We start from the raw sequence: 18,575 nt of genomic DNA, 5'->3' as shown, positions 1-18,575 counted from the left end.
GATGAAGAAGCTGCACAGAGTAATGGACTCTGCCCAGTACATCACGGGCACATCCCTCCCCACCATCGGGAGTATTTACAGGAGGCGCTGCCTCAAGAAGGCAACATCCATCATCAAAGATCCCCACCATCCGGGCCATGTCATCTTCTCCCAGCTACCATCGGGCAGGAGGTACAGAAGCCTGAAGTCCCACACCACTAGGTTCAAGAATAGCTACTTCCTTTCAATCACTCAGTTCTTGAACCAACCAGCACAACCCCAGTTTAGCAACACTATGACCATTTTGACCACTTTGCACTAAAATGGCTGTTTTTTTGTTCTAATTGTGTTCTTTCTTGTAAAAATTGTGTGCAATTTATGTTTACGTTTTTCTTGTGAACGCTGCTTATCTGATGCTCTGTGCCCGTGATGCTGCTGCAAGTAAGTTTTTCATTGCACCTGCGCACACATGGACTTGTGCGTATGGCGATAAACTCAACTTTGACTTTGATCCATCACCCTCTCTCACATTACCGACAGAATGTCCTGTGTTCCAAGACACTTACACAACATCCTAAAGAGTCAAATGGGGATATTTGGAAGTGCAATCTTTGTAGTTATGTAATCAATTACAGTCAATTTGCACACAATAATTTTCCACTATTAGCCATGCAAAGATGACTTGATAATCTGTTTTAGTAATGTGGGTAAATATTGTCTCTGGTGATCCCTGCTCGTTCAAGAAGTGATCAAGGGATCTTTCAGACTACCTGAGGAGAGATAGGATCTCAATTTAATATCTCATCTGTCTAACTCCTACAGTACAGAAAATCAAAAATAAAACTGCAAATGCTTGAGATCTGACATGAAAACAGAAAACTGCTGAACACTGATCAGGTCAGGCAGCATCTGTGGAGAGAGAAACACAGTTAATGTTTCATGTCAGACCTTTGATCTTGATGAAAGGCCTATTATTCAGAAGCTTATCAATTGCCTTTTGGAAATCAATATACCACATCAACTACGTTTCCCTCATCAATCCTCACTGTTAATAAATCTTTCCCAGTTCTGATGAAAGGTTTCGGACCTATGTCTGTTGAGACTTTATCTGTTTCTCTCTCCACAGATGCTGCCTCACCTGCTGAGTGTTTCCAGCACTTTCTGTTTTTACTCCTATAGTGCAGTAAAACTCCGATAATCCACTATTCAGAAAGCCTGGTGGTTCGGCATCTGGCTCACCAGGAGACATTTACTGTGCTCACCTTCCACTCAATGGGGAGCTGTTGCGTACGCTCCCTACCGACTCACTGGGGGCCTGGTTACCTCACTCCCCATCCATTTGATGGGGCCCCAGTTCCTGTGCTCCCTTTGAACCCACCTGCCTCAGTTTCCCACACTCACTTTAAACTTACCGGGGCCTTGCGTTCCCTCGTTCCTTTAACATTACCAGATTCCCTGGAAATGATTATTCGACTGTGTAACATTCAATAAAAAGGGGAATTAGAGTCATGCAGTTACATAGCATGGAAACAGGCCCTTCGGCCCGACTCGTCCATGCTGAGCAAGGTGTCTGTCTGAGCTGGTCCCCCTTCCCTTCATTTGGCCCATGTCTCTCCGAACATTTTCTGTCCACGTACCTGTCGAAGCCATTGGTTTCAAGTGTTGAAGCATTACAGAGTAACATCAAATAGTGTAGAAAACCTACCAAAGTCCTGAGCGGGCCAGATTAACAGAGTTTCACTGTGTAGTCTTTTTCTCCATAATGCCCCTCCTACAATGCAGCAACCTCTCCAACAGAGCAGTGCTCCCTCACTGCTCACCCTCCAACAGAGCAAAACTCCCTTAGTATTCCCTCTACAAAATGCATGCATCATTCACAACAGCGCGACACTCCCTCAGTACAGCCCCTTTTTTTTATATAAACATTTATTCGCTAAATGCACTACAAAAAGACAACCAGTGTCAATACACTACATCTAATACAGAGAAGAGACTATGCCACAGTAGAGAATGCAAACTAATACTAACGAAACACACACACGACGCTACACCCGTCAACGCAACACGCAACACTTCAAATAAGAATCGCGTTTGTACCGTCCACGACACACGCGATCCCCTGAGGGGTCCACCAAGTGCGGAACTCAGCCAGGGTGCCCGCGGAAACCACGCGCTCCCTCTCTAAACACACCGGCGCGCGCACGTAAACACGGAAGACAGGCAGGCAGACCGGCCAGTACCCTCGGCTGCCCGCCGCCGCGTCCCGTGGATGGCCAGCTTGGCCAGGCCCAGCAGAAGACCAACCAGGAGATCCTCTGCGCGCCCCGCCCCACGCCGCACCGGGTGCCCGTAGACCAGCAGCGTCGGGCTCAGTACATCCCCTCCCACAGTGCAGCACCTCAATGCTGCCATGCAGTATGAATCAAGGTGCTGGGAGTTGGTCATACACCACAACTCACTGGTGCAGAAGTCCCTTCACCTGACCATAGCTGTCACTAGTTGCAGTCTAACTTGGACTGACAGCCATCCATCGACAGGAGAAAAGCACCTGCATTACTCTATCACCTTTGACCACCTCATCAAGTTTGGCAAATGCAAAACCGGAGCTCAAAGCTCACCAGAGTCATAGAGATACAGCAGAGAAACAGGTCCTTTGGCCCACTGAGTTCCTGCTGACCATCACCCACCCATTCAGACTAATCCTACACTAATCCCATTTTACTCTTCCCACATTCCCACCTACTCTGTCCAGGTTATGCAACTCACCCACACGTTAGAGACAATTTACAGAGGCCAATTAACCTACCAACTCGCACGTTTTTGGGATGTGGGAGGAAATCAGAGCACCCGGGAGACACCCACGCGGTCACGGGGAGATCGTGCAAACTCCACACAGACAGCGCCTGAGGTCAGGATTGAATCTGGGTCTCGGGCTCTGTGAAGGAGCGGCCATCCTGAAATATAAGGGGACTCACAGCGTAATGGGAGAGCTGCGTCCATCCACTTCCCTCCCTCTCTCTGAATGTAAAATGGTTGGAAAGCGTAACTTAACACTTCCAGCGCCCACAAAACCTTCATTAAAGGCACGTTCTTCCTTAAAGAAGTGCCTCAGGATTAAGGATCCTCTTTCCTTGAATACTGTAGAGTCGGCACTGTTGTTCCTCGGATTTCAATGATTATGCAGGAATGGATGTGTTCTGGGGCACTGAAGGGGGAAGGTACTGCGGGCTGTTTGCTTTGTTGAGATGACTAGGCTCAGATGTTGCAGTGTACAGCATTTGGCTTTCGGCTAACTCAACAGCATCTCAACTGGTTTCTGTTTTTTCTGTTCAGATAAATGTTTCAGGTCCCGAAGACTGAAAGTATTTGCATTTGCCTCCCCACCATATGCTTCCCGCTGCCTTGGTGAAGCAGCCAGCATAATCAAAGACTCCACCCACCCTGGACATTCTCTCTCCTCCCCTCTCCCATCGGGCAGGAGATATAAAAGCCTGAAAGCACGTACCACCAGGCTCAAGGACAGCTTCTATCCCGCTGTTATAAGACTATTGAACAGATCCCTGGTATGATAAAATGGACTCTTGACCTCACAATCTACCTCGTTATGACCTTGCACCTTATTGTCTGCCTGCACTGCACTTTCTCTGTAACTGGAACACTTTACTCTGCATTCTGTTATTGTTTTACCTTGTACTATGTCGATGTACTGTTGTAACGAATTGATCTGCATGGACGGTACACAAGACAAGTTTTTCACTGTACCTCCGTACATGTGGTAATAATAAACCAATTTACCGATTTCCATAGCAGCATGCATAATTTCAAGGAACCCAGACCAATCCATAACTAATGAAATATCCGCAAATTAGATGCACCAGTGCAAGACAGCAACCAGTTTACATGCAGCAAACTTGCAGAAACAACACGGCACGTTAGCGTAGCGGTTAGCGCGACGCTACTACAGCGCCAGCGATCGGGGTTCGATTCCCGTCGCTGTCTGTAAGGAGTTTGTACGTTCTCCCGTGTCTGCGTGGGTTTCCTCCGGGTGCTCCGGTTTCCTCCCGCATTCTAAAGACGTACGGGTAGGTTAATATGGGTTTAAAATGGGCGGCGCGGACTCGTTGGGCCAGAAGGGCCTGTTACCACGCTGTAAATAAAAAAAAATTAAAAACAACACGATAACAACCAGAATATCAGTGCAAGCATGCGGCCTGTAGGGTAAACGTTGGGCAGATCACCTGAGGTCTCTCCTCACCTTCCTCAAAATGGTGCCATGACTGCAGACACAACAAGGGCAGGGTAAGAAGGTGGGTGGAAGGGGTTGGGGGATAATGAGGAGTGGTTGGGGTCTCTGGCTGGAGCATGGGTGGGGTTGGGGTTCTCTGGGGGAGAGGGTGGATGGAAGTGGTTGGGGGTATGGGGATAGGGTGAGCAGGAGGGGTCGGGTCTATGGGGATAGGGTGAGTGGGAGAGGTTGGGGATAGGACCTCTCCCACTCACCCTATCGGGGAGAGGGTGGGTGAGGGAGGGATCTATCGGGAGAGGATGGGTGGGAGGGGTTGGGTCTAGGGGGAGAGGGTGAGTGAGGGAGGTTGGGGATGTGGGCACATCGTGGCTGGATGTGGTTGGGTATATGTGGAAGGGGGGCAGTTGCGGATATAAGGAGAGAGTGGGTGGGAGCAGTTGGGAAGTATTATGCATCCCTCTGAAATAAACTGCAAAATCTGTGAGTTATTCAAAGCAGAAAGTTTTGCACCTTTCAGAAAAAACACAGAAACTCCGCAGAGCCCAGAGTGTGGGACTGTGAGGGGATGCAGGAGGTGACTTGGCGCTGGAATCGATTGAACGGTGGAGCATAGATGGACCACCTTCCTCATTAATTGGAATTGAAACCATCACAGATGTCGATGACAAGACCTGCCTGGTCTCGGGAGTGAGAGACAGGTCACAGGATCTCTCGTTGCAAGACCTCTTGCTTTAACGAAGCTCCTCCTGAGCCTCACTAAGCACCAATTATTTCCTTCCTTGTTTGAAGATCAATGGACTCAGGTAGCAAGATCGAATCTGGCTTGGCTCAATAAGGAAAGTCATTGGCTAGCCTCTCCCCTAAACAGCATGTGTCACTAACAGCGGAGATGCTTTGATGACCTACACAGTATAGCTGGAATGCAGTCAAATTCCTTGACTGTGATCCTCTAAAACAACAGGCAGGCACGGTAGTGTAGCAGTTAGCATAACGCTATTAGAGCGCCAGCTACCCGGGTTCAATTCCTGCCGCTGTCTGTAAGGAGTTTGTACGTTCTCCCCGTGTCTGCGTGGGTTTCCTTCAGGTGCTCAGGTTTCCTCCCACATTCCAAAGACGTATGGGTTAGGAAGTTGTGGGCATGCTATGTTGGCACTGGAAGCGTGGCGATACTTGCAGGCTGCCCCCAGAACACTCTACACAAAAGATGCATTTCACTGTGTGTTTCGATGTACATGTTACTAACAAAGATATCTTATATACGTATCTTACACATCAATTTACAAATTCTTTATTACCTGCTCTCTCAATCCAAATAAGGCAGGCAGATTATTATTTTCAACCGTCCAACCACCACTTTGCAATCTGCTCTGAGTACCTTAACGTTCTTTCCTCAGTGTCACAACAGGGAACCACTTCATGGATCAGAGATCATCCAACATTCACATTAACCTTCTGACATCTTGATACATACTTCTTTCCATATCCTTGACGTTTAAAGTGAGAATCACATTGGTTTGACAGTGTGAGGGAGCTGGATTAACATCGGGAGACATGCAACAGCGCAGCGTGCTGACTGAGCAGGGTCGCTGAGTCAGAGAATGTCAAAAAACTGCAGAAACTGGAAATCTGAAATAAAAACAGAAATTGCTGGAAAAACTCAGCAGGTTAGGCAGCATCTGTGGAGAGAGAAACAGTTCAGAATCAGAATCAGGTTTATTATCACTGACGTCTGAATCAGGTTTATTATCACTGACATATGGCATGAAATGTGTTATTTTGTGGCAGCAGTACAGTGCGAGAAAATTACTATAAGTTACAAAAATAAATAAATCGTGCAAAGGGGAATAATGAGGTAGTGTCCATGGGTTCCTGGACCGTTCAGAAATCTGATGGCGGAGGGGAAGAAGCTGTTTCTGAAATGTTGAGTGTGGGTCTTCAGGCTCCTGTACCTCCTCCCCGATGGTAGTAACGTGAAGAGGGCATGTCCTGAATGGTGAGGGTCCTTAGTGATGGATGCTGCCTTCTTGAGGCACCGCCTCTTGAAGATGTCCTCGATGGTGGGGAGGATGGTGCCCGTGAAGGAGCCGGCTGAGTCTACAACCCTCTGCAGCCTCTTTCGATCCTGTGCATTGGAGCGTCCATACCAGGCTGAGATGCAACCAGTCAGAATGCTCTCCACTGTACATCTGAGACCCGTTGAGTGCTTCAGCTTTTATTAGCAAGTAACAGGATGTGGGGAGCTGGATTCATGTTGGAGAAATGCTGTCAGTTTCCTGGGGGAGAGGGGTCCCTCTCCATGACTTCTCTTCAACTGCTGGACACTGAGGCTTTTTTCTGAATCTAAAGCATTTATAACAGCAACAGCAAATGTTTCAGTATTTCAGTCTGAAGAAGTGGGTTTTTAAGAAGGCCACAGAAGCAACAAAGAATCAGTTTCCAAGGGAGAGGGAGAGACCGCAGGAACTGGAAACATTGGGCAATGGGTGGAGTCCTTTTCCCCAATGGTGCTCTGTGAGACAGGACGTAGGAAAGCAGAGAGTCAGAGGGGTAATGCTCCAGTGGTGTGACATTAACCAGTTCAGGGACAACACTTGATACAAGTCACAATGTTTTTCACTATAAAAATCTTACAAGAACCACTTTAAAGGGCAGGGGAAATCAATCATGTTAAAGGGTAGTAAACAGAGAAGGATGTATTGGTGTTGGAATTGGTTTATTATTGTCACTTGTACCGAGGTACAGTGAAAAACTTGTCTTGCGCACCGATCGTACAGATCAATTCATTACACAGTGCATTGAGGTAGTACAGGGGAACAACAATAACAGAGTACAGAGTAAAGTGTCACAACTACAGGGAAGTGCATTGCAGGTAGACAATAAGGTGCAAGGTCATAACAAGGTAGATTGTGAGGTCAAAAGTCCATCTCATCGTATAAGGGAACCGTTTAATACTCTTATCACAGTGGGGTAGAAGCTATCCTTGAGCCTGGTGGTACGTGCCCTCAGGCTCCTGTAACTTCTGCCTGATGGGAGAGGGGAGAAGAGAGAATGACCCGGGTGGGTGGGGTTTTTGATTATGAAGGCAGGATACTTCCCTTGTGAAGCACAACATGGCAACTTTCACAGCGTCAGCCTCAAACTGCCAAACCTGCGCAGAGTGACCATCCCAAAAGCAAGCCATTCGGCCCATCGAACCTGTCAGTGTTCATGCTCCACTCTGACCTCCTCCTGCCCCTCTCCATCTCACCAGGAGGGAGCTTCTCGTCTTTTCTCCCTCAAGTAATCATTGAGCTTTCTGTCAGCAATTCCCACAGCACAGGAAGAACCCGTTGTTCATTGTTCCTGTACCAGCTCTGCCAAAACCCTATTCGGTAAGTCTATCACCACACACAGCAATCTCCACGTAGATCGATGACTTTTTTCCACATCCATTGTTTAACAAGTATTTACCTGAATGACAGTGCTTAAACTTTTCAGAAGTGTTCCTTTCTTGCCATTCCCTTGATGGTAACTGGTGGAGAGAATTGGCCATCCTTTCTGAAACACATCCGATTACAACAGTACAATCCAAGGGTGGGAGAGATTGGGTTGAGGATACAGGGAGAGAGTGAGTGCCTTCTCACATTCAACCATTATGACTTACTTGCACAACCAGAGAAACGGATAGGGTTAAGTCAAAACCAGGTATGGCCAAGAGGCTATAACATGGAACAGTACAGCACAGGAACAGGCCCTTCGGCCCACCATGTCTGTGCCGACCATGATGCCAATTTAAACTGCACATCTGCCTGCACATGGTCTATATCCCTCTGTTCCCTGCTTGTTCACGTACCTGTCTAAGTTACTCTAAAACATTTCTATAATATTGGCTTCCACCACTATCCCTGGCAGCATGTTCCAGGCACCTACCACCCTGTGTATAAAAGAATTGCCACGTAAATCTTCTTTAAACTTTTCCCCTCGCGTCTTAAAGCTATGCCTTCTAGTATCTGACGTTCTACCCTGAGAAAAAGATTTTGACTATCTACCCTATCTATGCCCCTCATAATTTTATAAACTTCTATCAGGTCTTCCCTTGGCCTCCGATACTCCAGAGAAAACAACCAAAGTTTGACACTAAATGAGAAAACAAAGGTCTTCTCAAGGGTTGGCAAGAGGTCAGGGTCTATTTATGCATCCATTGGTTGTGGACTGCGCTGGTAACTCTGGGACTTATTCTCCATTCCTTTTCATCCCTGAACCCTTTCAGGAAATGGTTAATAATCAATGCCATTGAGGGGTTGGAACCAGCTATAGACCAGATGGATAATGCATGGATAAGGGCTATGGATTTCCACCTCCGTGAGATGTTTCCAAGGTACAAGTCAGGACCATTCCCCACTTGCCTGGATGAGGGCAACTGCAACAACTCTCAAGGAGCTCGACACCACCCAGGACAAAGCAGTCATGTAGATTGGTATCCCATCCACCATCAGAAACATTCACTCCCTCCACCACAGGCGTACCCCATAGAGCCATTGCCTCACAGTTCCGGCAACCCAAGTTCGACCCTGACCTCAGATGCTGTCCAGTGTGTACCACCTACAGGATCCATTGCAGTCAGCCACCAAGACAACTTCCACAGCACCTCCCAAACCCTCCAACCAAGAAGAACAAGGGTGACAGGTGAGGGAGAGCCTCCACCCACAGAATTCTCGTCAAGTCGCACACCAGACTGACTTGAAATATTTCACTGCCCCTTCACTTTCATCATCACTGGGTCTAAATCCAAGAGCTCTTTCCCCAGTAGCACTGTGAGAGAAGTGGTTTAGAAAGGAGGCTCACCACCATGTTCTCAAGGACAGTGAGGGGTGGGCAATAAATCTGACTGCATCCCATTTGAAAATGAAAGACTAGAGGAACACTGGTGTGAAGATCCACCAATTAATCGGATTCTGTGGTGTTGCCAAGGAACACAACTCGTCCAGGAAATGAGAAAAACTCACCACGCAAATAATTCCATGGATACTTTACATCGTGGGGAGCGGGCAATCAGAGGCGCTAGATTGATTCGCTTAAGTGACAGAGCTCACCCAGAACAAAGGTCTTCCTTTACTTGGTTCTGAAGTGTCTCAGAGTCCTGGGTTCAAGTTCCCCTCCACACACTGCCAGAAGTTCCAGGTTGACCAGTCCAGTGCAGTACCAAGCCTGTGATGTACAGTTTGCAGTGCTGTCTTTTGACTGCAATTAGATCTCGTCTGTATCTCAAGCGATTTCCTGAGATCATTTGGAACTTGTTTGAATAACAAGGAATTAGCCATGTTCTGGATCCATGACCATCCACCATTAAGCAAAAGTAGACTATCTTGTCGGTAACTATTTCAGGTGCTTGCTGTGCACAAAATGGGCTGTGGCCTTGGGCCAGCAATGCTTGGTTTTGTGAGAACTTAAGGAGATTGTTGAAAGAGTTGGAGAGGAAGAAATTCATTGAGTCATGCAGCATGGGAACAGACCCTTCAGCACAGAGGGTCAGTACTGTCCAATAAACATCCATTACATTAATCCCATTTCTTCATTCTCCCCGCATTCCCATCAATGCTCCCAGATTCTACCTCTCACCTACATTCCAGGAGCAATTTACAGCAGGCAATTAACCGACTAACTGGCACATCTTTGGGATGTGGGAGGAAACCGGAGCACCCGGGGGAAACCCACACGGTCACAGGGAGAAAGCGCAAACTTCACCCAGACAGCACCTGAGGTCAGGATCAAACTAGGGTTGCTGCAGCTGTGAGTCGGTGGCTCTACCTGTGCCACCCAGTTCTTTCAATGTGCCATCCAAACTCTTTGGATACTGAGTTCTTGCAGGCTTTTTTGTGCTCACTGCCTTTCCCCAGTCAAACTGGTGAAGCAGAAGGCGTGACAAAAGCACGTGGCATGCTTGCCTTCATCGGTCGGGGCACTGAGTATAGAAGTTGGGACGTCATGATACAGCTTTACAAGATGTTGATAAGATCACACTTGAAGTATTGTGCGCAGTTCTGCTTGCCCAGCTATAGGAAGGATGTGATTAAGCTGGAAAGGGTGCAAGAAAGATTCACGAAGATGTTCCCGGGACTGGAGGGCTTGAGTTATAAGGAGAGACTGGATAGGTTGAGATTATTTTCCCTGAAGGCTGAGGGGTGACTTTAATCATAAGGAGCACAGATAAGGTTAATAGTCTTTTTCCCAGAGCAGGGAACTCTAAAACTACAGGACAGAGGTTTAAAGTGAGAGGGGAAAGATTTAAAGGGGACCTGAGGAGAACCTTTTTTATACAGAGGGTGGTGGGTCTATGGAACGAGCTGCCAGAGGAAGTGGTAGAGGCGGGTACAGTTACAATGCTTAAAAGACATTTGGACAGGCGCATGGACAGGAAAGGTTTGGAGGGATATGGGCTGAATGCAGGCAAGTGGGACTAGCTCAGGTAGGGCAACTTGGTCGGCATGGATGAGTTGGGCCAAAGGGCCTGTTTCCGTGCTGTATAACTAACTTTATGACTCTTAAGAAGTAAGGCCTCTTTATTTGATCCAATCTGCGCATCTGCTGAAAGCACTTTGTAATCAGTCTTCAAGTCTCCGTCAACATCTAAAACCCAGACAAATGCCTTCACCTGCAAACACCAGAGCAGACTACAAACATAATCATTCTTTATTTCAAAGCGAGTGAGAACTTTGTCAAAAGGATCCATCCCTTGAAAAGCACTGAAATGTTGCAGCATTCCTCAGACAGGTGAGTGCTGGTGTACTAATGTTTGGACAGGAGTCTTTTCAGGTGTCACAGGGCATCCTCCAAACAAGACCTTGGTAGGTGATGTTTTAAATGCTGGAGATCAGGAGGAGTGGGAGGGGCCGGGAGGGGGCATCAAACGCCACAGGGGTCGGCACTGCCTTAATACAGCCCTGTGCTCTCTTCCTCCGGCCACCAAAGTGAAGGGATGACATCCCGCTGTGTGCATCCTCTCCCCTGCCATCAGAATGACAGAAGGTTGGAGGGAGGGAAAGAACATCGAACATAGAACAGTACAGCACAGGAACAGGCCCTTCAGCCCATGAAGTCTATGCCAACCATGATTGCAAATTAAACTAATCCCTTCTGCCTGCACATGATCCATAACCCCTCATTCCCTGCATGTTCATGTGTCTGTCCAAAAGTATCTTAAACACCTCTATCGTATCTGCCTCCACCACTACCCCTGGCAGCCCGTTCCAGGCACCCACCACTCTCAGTGTAAAAAACTTGCCCCGCACATCTCCTTTAAACTTTCCCCCTCTCACCTGAGAGCTATGCCCTCCAGTAAGAAAGAGAGAGAGACAGAGAGACAGACAGACAGAGAGGGAGAGAGTGAGAGAGAGAGAAGAAAATGAGAGAAGGAGAGACAGGGGAAGAAATCAAATGAGTTGGTCTTACGTGGCCGAACTCTCAAACCTATAGTCACATCTGTGTCTAGGCAATCCCTCTGGGGTCAAGGGTGGCTCGATTTCTCATCAGTTTTGTACATTCGGAGGTGATTGATGAAGCTAACGGAGTCATCGAATCATACAGCGTGGAAACAGGCCATTCAGCCCAACTCATCTCTACCGACCAGTGGGCACCCATGTGTACTAATGCAATCTTCCAGCACTTGCCCTATAGCCTTCTAAGCCCAGGCGATTCAAGTGCTCATCTGGACACGTAGAACTGTACAGCTATGAAAACAGGCCAGTCAACCCAACTCATCTCCACCTACGGGTGAGCACTCTTCGTGTTAACCCCGGCACTTGATCCATAGCCCTCTATGCCTAACTGAATCAAGTGGTCATCTGGACACCTCTTAAATACTGTCAGAGACTCTGCTTCCAGCACACTCTCAGGCAGTGCAGTCCAGGTACTCACCTCTCCCTGGGTGAAAAAGGTTCCCCTCACATTCCCTCTTTCCCCTTACCCTCCACCTATCTTTGTATCATTGGCAAACCTAGCAACAAAGCCATTTATTCCATAATCCAAATTGTTGATATACAATGTAAAAAGAAGCGGCCCCAACACGGACCCCTGCGGAACACTACTGGTAACCAGCAGCCAACCAGAATGGGATCCCTTAATGCCTTTCATAATTTTATAAACTTCTATCAGGTCTTCCCTCAGCCTCCAACGCTCCAGAGAAAACAACTCAAGTTTGTCCAATCTGACATTAATTCCATTTTCTTTCCCCCACGTTCCCCGTCAACTCCCCCCAGATTACTACCACTTACCTACACTCCAGTGGTAATCCACAGTGGCCAATTAACCTACCGATCTGAACTACTTTGGGATGTGGGAGGAGAATTGTGTGCAGTCCTGGTTGATTGTGTGTAGGTCTGGTCACCCTGCTATAAGAAGGATGTCTCTCAGCTGGAAAGGGTGTGGATAAAATGGACAAGGAATTTACTGGGACTGAAGGGGTTGCATTATAGGGAGAGATGGGATAGGCTGGTTTTTTTTTCCCCTGGAGCGAAGGAGGCTGAGGGGTGACCTTATCGAATTTTATAAAATCACGAGGGGCATAGATAAGGTCACAGATTTTTCTCCCAGGACACTGGAGTCTAAAATTACAGTGCAGAGATTTAAGGTGAGGGGGAAAAATTTGAAGGAGACCTGAGGGACAACTTTTTCATGCAGAGGGTGGTGAGTATGCAGAACGAGCTGCCAGAGGAAGTGGTTGAGGCAGGTACAATTACAACGGATAAAAGACACCTGGACAGGTGCGTGAATAAGAAGGGTTCAGAGGGATATGGGCCAAACGCAGGCAAATGGGACTGGCTCAGGTAGGCAACTTGGTCGGCATGGATTAGTTGGGCCGAGGGGCCTGTTTCCCTGCTGTACGACTCTGTGACTCTATGAAATATGGAGGAAACACACACGGTCACAGGGAGGACGTGCAAACACCACACAGACAGCACCCGAGGTCAGGATTGAACTCGGGTCACTGGAGCTGTGAGGCAGAGGCTCTACTACCTGAACCACTGTGCTGCATTTTAAACACTACAGTTGAACCTGCTTCCACTATTAGCCATGCCACTGGGGTGTAAGGCTTGATTTTGGGCTCATCTCCAGAATGAGAGGTTAGAGGAACAAAGGAGCCTCTAATTCATGAGAGGAATGTGTCATGAACTCAGCACCAGGTATGTACCAATCAGCGAATGCAGTACCAACACGAACTCAAGGATGACGTTTCCAACCTTGACACTGAATTCAAAGCCCAAAAATCTCTGGCTGAAAGTGAGGAAGGAGGAAAAGAAAGTGGTTAGCGTATCGCTATTACAGTGCCAGCGACCCAGGTTCAATTCCTGCCGCTGTCTGTAAGGAGCTTGTACGTTCTCCCCGTGTCTGCGTGGGTTTCCTCCGGGTGCTCCGGTTTCCTCCCACATTCCAAAGACGTACAGGTTAGGAAGTTGTGGGCATGCTATCTTGGCGCCGGAAGCATGGCGACACTTGCGGGCTGCCCCCAGAACACTCAACGCAAAAGATGCATTTCACTGTGTGTTTCGATGTACATGTGACTAATAAAGAAATCTTATCTTATCTTCCTTCAACATATTGTCCACTCTGTGGGGTGAATGCTTTCCTAGTCAAGGTGCTTACTGGTGGGAACATACAGTGGAGGAGAAGATCATTCAGCCCACACCACTGCTCTGGTAGCCCAGCTAACAGCAGAGCAAGGAGGCCAAGGGTTTACTGACACAAGCAACAGGCATTCCTATTTTACCGTGATCCTTTCATCCCGGTCATCCAGCCGGACACTGTCCTTCTTCCAGGAGATGGTGGGCTCCGGATGTCCACGAGGTGGTTGGCACTCCATGACAGCAGGCTCACCGGCAGCGACCATGACATCGGAAGGGTTCTGCCTGAAATCATCCCGTAGGACTGTGCAGGAGAGAAGACCAGGGTTAACTCAACATCTCATCACACCGTTCATTCAAAGCACTGATTCAGACAAGTGGAAAAAGCTCAATACAGAAGAGTGGTAGTCATGCCAGAGCAGCGCTTCACATCAGCCTACAAACTACCCAAACCCCACAGCTCAGAGTTTATTACAAATCAGCTCAGTTCAAGATAACTGGAGAGTTGAGGCATTCTCCATTCCTATTTCAGTCCCTGCTTAAAGACATATCTGTCCCCACCTGTACTGTTCTCCACTGTTATATCTCCATAAATGCTGTACCCAAATGTTATACGGAGACAGATCTGTCTCCACCACTGTACCCTAGTGTTATACAATGACAGACCCATCCCCACCAGTACTGTACCCCAGTGTTACACAATGACAGACCCATCCCCACCAGTACTGTACCCCAGTGTTATACAATGACAGACCCATCCCCATCAGTACTGTACCCCAGTGTTATACAATGACAGACCCATCCCCATCAGTACTGTACCACAGTGTTATACAGTGACAGACCCATCCCCACCGGTACTGTATCCCAGTGTTATACAGTGACAGACTCGCCCCCACTGGTACCGTACCCTGGTGTTATACAGTGACAGACCCATCCCCACCGGTACCGTACCCCGGTGTTATACAGTGACAGACCCATCCTCACCGGTACTGTACTCCAGTGTTATATGGCGACTGATCTATACCCAAAATATTCATTCAATGTTGTCTCTTTCCAGCATCACACAGTCAATATTAACCCCAAATGAAAGAGAAACAATGAGAATGGTAGGATGGTTGAACAACAGAGGGAAAAAGAGAGAGAGAGAGAGAGAGAAAGAGAGAGAGAGAGAAAGAGAGAGACACACACAGGGAGAGAGAGACACACACGGGGAGAGAGAGAGAAAGAGCAAGAGAGAGGCAGAGAGAGAGTGAGAAAGAGAGAGAGAGAGAGAGAGAGAGAGAGAGAAAAACAGAGGGGGAATATGTTACAGAACGACAGAGAATGAGAGATATTGTGACAAGCAGTAAGGAGGATTCAGCGTGAGTAATGCTTTCAAAGAGACATGAGGAGATAGTGAAGAAAATTATGAGCTGTGCAAGCTGGAAATGACAGAAAGAGACAGGGTGAGATGGAGTGAAAGAATGCAAGGAGAGTGGACAAGACAGAGTGAGGGAGACTGGGCATGCACTGAGATGCCTGTGACATCGCATGTTGTATTCATCTTAATCCAACTCCTACTTAATTGAAGTCCAGTGAAGAGAGAACATCAGTCAGGGATTGTGGGAGAGCCCATTACAAGACTCGAACTAATAACATGCTGGTGTAAAACCTACCCCCAGATTAATACCATTAGGGAGGAAAATGACTGTGTGCAAAGAGTCGGAACTTCTGAAGTGTCCCATACCTTGAGCGATTAGCTGGCGTTTGAGCACTGAGCAATTAGTGTCTCACTAACTACACAGCAGCTTCCAACACTGTCAACCCAGCAATATGATTAAACATCTTAAAACAGGTCAAACACTCTGCACATCAAAAAGCAGCAGAGGAGGAGGAGGAGAGCTGTAATTAGCCAGGAAGAGGTCAGGCTCATGTTTCTCAATGAGCTAACCGTCAGAACACCAAATGCCTCGGGCAGAACAGGCAGGAGAGGGGAAGAGAAGTTCAGGGGGGCACTCTGTAAGGGACTGGTGAGGAGATGCGGTCAAGACCAAAGGAGAAAACCTCTTGGGTCCGTGTTGCCGATCTACCGGGGTCCTGAACAGATCTTCCCAGAACATCCGAAATGGTCCACACCACCTGAACATCTGGTGTAGTACAGCTATTTCAGATTTCAAGGGTAGAAGGTTGACTGAATCAACTTTTCAAAACATATGGCTCAATCAAATCCAAAGGGCAACCTAGTGGTGCAGCCAGTAGTGTTGCTGCTTCACAGCACCAGAGACCCGGGTTTGATCCTGACCTCCGGTGCTGTCCAGGTGGAGTTTGCACGTTCTCCCTGTGACCGCATGGGTTTCCCCCGGTGGCTCACGTTTCCTCCCACGTCCCAAAGACGTGTGGGTAGGTAGGCTAATTGGCTGCTGTAAGTTGCTCCCTAGTGTGTAGGTGAGTGGTACATTCGGTGGTCGGGGGGTGGTGGTGCGGGGGGAAGTTAGATGTTATCCCTGGAGTGTTGGAGGCTGAGGGATGACCTGATAGGTGTAAAACATTATGAGAGGCATAGATAGGGTGATCTGCTCTCTCTCTCTCCCGCTTTTCCATTCACGCTTTCTGGAAAGACGGTCCAATTTTCAGACTGCCCTCTAGATTTAAAGTCCCCCACCACTGAAGACAGTTGCTCTCTCCTTATCCTCTTTGTTACCCTTAATATCATGACAACTTCAATCACATTAACAGTTTAATCATCCAAATTCTAGGACTATAACCTGTGGATTCTCTGCTGAGCTGACTCTTAGAGTCCATTTATCATCTGAGCTGATTCTACCCTGTGGTGTTCCAAGCCTAAAACATCCTTCCCATGATATGGCCGCTGGAACTGCTGACAATTTTCCATTGACGCTGAGCTTAACAAGAAGAGTTTAATGCCAAACCAAATAACTTGCACCAAATACTTAATTCATTTATGTGACATATATTAGCTTGCTCTTTCATTGAAGATATTAATTTGTCTAAAGCAAATAGTTTAACATCCTTGTTAATACTCCACTTGCTTGGATAGTATAAGGATATTACCAAACATCCTCATATTCCTTGGCTTTAGTTTTACAAAGTATTCTGAGGACTTTATTTCCCAAAAATACCTTATTTTGTTTCAATTATCAAGTTAATTGCATTGTAAGTAGTGCAATGCATTCCCCCTGCTTTTCTGTTAAGAAGGTCCAACCAATCGCACGGAAAAGTGGGAAACGTTCCTTTTTTTCGCCTCACTCGTGAGGTGTGGGCATCACAGGCAAGGTAAGCATTTATTGTCTAGCCACTGCTTCCCAAAGTTGAGAAGGCAGTTAGAAGTCAATGGTGGGTCTGGATTCACATATTGGCAAGAGAAGATAACTCTATACAATACAGATACAGTTCCTTCAGCCTGACTCATCCATGCCAACCAAGGTGACTATCCAAGCTAGTCCCATTTGGTTCATACTTTCTAATCCATTTACCTGACCAAATGTCTTTTAAGTGTTGTAATTGTACCCACCTCTGCAACTACCTCTGGCAACTTTTTCCATAAACCCACCACCCTCTGTGTGAAAAAGTTGCCCCTCAGGTCCCTTTTAAATCCTTCACCCCTCAAACCAATGCCCTCCAGTTTTAGACTCCCCAACCCTGGGATAAAGACTGTAGTTATCTACATCTCTCATGATTTTACAAGCCTCTGTAAGGTCACTCCTCAGCCTCCTTTATTCCAGGTTAAAAAGTCCCAGCCTGTCCAGCCTCTCCTTATAACCCAAGCCCCCCCCCCCCCACCCCCGCCGTCCTGGTAATGTCCTCAAGAATCTTTCTTGCACCCTTTACAGCTTGATGACATTTTTCCTACAGCTGGACAACCAGAACTGCACACAATACTCCAAGTATGGTCTCACCAACATCTCGTACAGTTGCAACATGACATCTCAACTCCTGTACTCAATGCCCTAATCGATGAAAGCAATAATTCTAAATACCTTCTACCCTGTACCACCCTGTCTATCTGTGTTGCCACTTTCAGGGAACAATGTACCTGTACCCCTGAGTTTCCCTGTTCTACAACATTCCCCAGGGCCCTTCTATTTACTGTGTAAGTCCTGCCCTGGTTTAACTTATCAAAATGCAACACCTCGCATTTGTCCGAGTTAAATTCCATCTGCCATTCCTTGGCCCACTTCACCAGATCCTGTTGTAAGGATGTTGTAAAGATCACTTGAAGGAGCATCAGTAAACCAGATATGTTTTTAACTGACATGCAGTAGTCCCATACTCACCATTACTGAGACTAGCTTCTTAAATCTAGAATGATTTAGCTGCTTAAATTTAAACCCCCTAACTTCTATAACGAGCTTTCAACCTGTATCTCTGCATCAACAGTTGACCATTCTGGATTCTCGCCCAGTAACTTAGCCCCTTTGCCACCAGGCCTGCTGACAGACTAACTTTCATCACAAGTCAGTCAGGCACCAGGATAATGAAATCAGCTCACAAATTGCACTTAATCTGACAACCGTTAGGAAAACGGGAATAATTTAGGATTCGTGACTCTGGAAGATTTTTGTGGGACGACTTGATAGTGAGGAGCTTAAGGCACACGTAGAGAATTTGTGGGGATGTCTGGAATGAGGGAACATACATGGACAACAGCCACAAAGAAATTACAGAGAAACAAGAGAAAATCTTTTCGCAGAGAGCAGCGAGAATGTGGAGCCCACAGCCAACAAGAGGGCTGAGGTAAGAAACACTCTGCTGGA

The 18,575-nt window shown here is 47.2% G+C and overlaps 1 protein-coding gene across 7 annotated transcripts in view; it reads right to left on the bottom strand.

The window, feature by feature from the left end:
• Positions 1 to 18,575, bottom strand: part of robo1 (roundabout, axon guidance receptor, homolog 1 (Drosophila)) — a 570,003-nt gene that overhangs the window by 117,653 nt on the left and 433,775 nt on the right. For all 7 annotated transcript variants that reach the window (XM_052015221.1, XM_052015224.1, XM_052015223.1 and 4 more), the window contains one exon: positions 13,968 to 14,125. In XM_052015221.1, the coding sequence (XP_051871181.1) occupies positions 13,968 to 14,125 (158 nt within the window). The remainder of the gene's footprint in view (positions 1 to 13,967; positions 14,126 to 18,575) is intronic.

The sequence above is a fragment of the Pristis pectinata genome, chromosome 4, assembly GCF_009764475.1.
Source record: "Pristis pectinata isolate sPriPec2 chromosome 4, sPriPec2.1.pri, whole genome shotgun sequence".
In the NCBI taxonomy this organism is placed as follows: Eukaryota; Metazoa; Chordata; class Chondrichthyes; order Rhinopristiformes; family Pristidae; genus Pristis; species Pristis pectinata.
The sequence above is the reverse complement of the archived record's forward strand: the minus strand, read 5'-3'. Positions and strand labels throughout refer to the sequence as shown.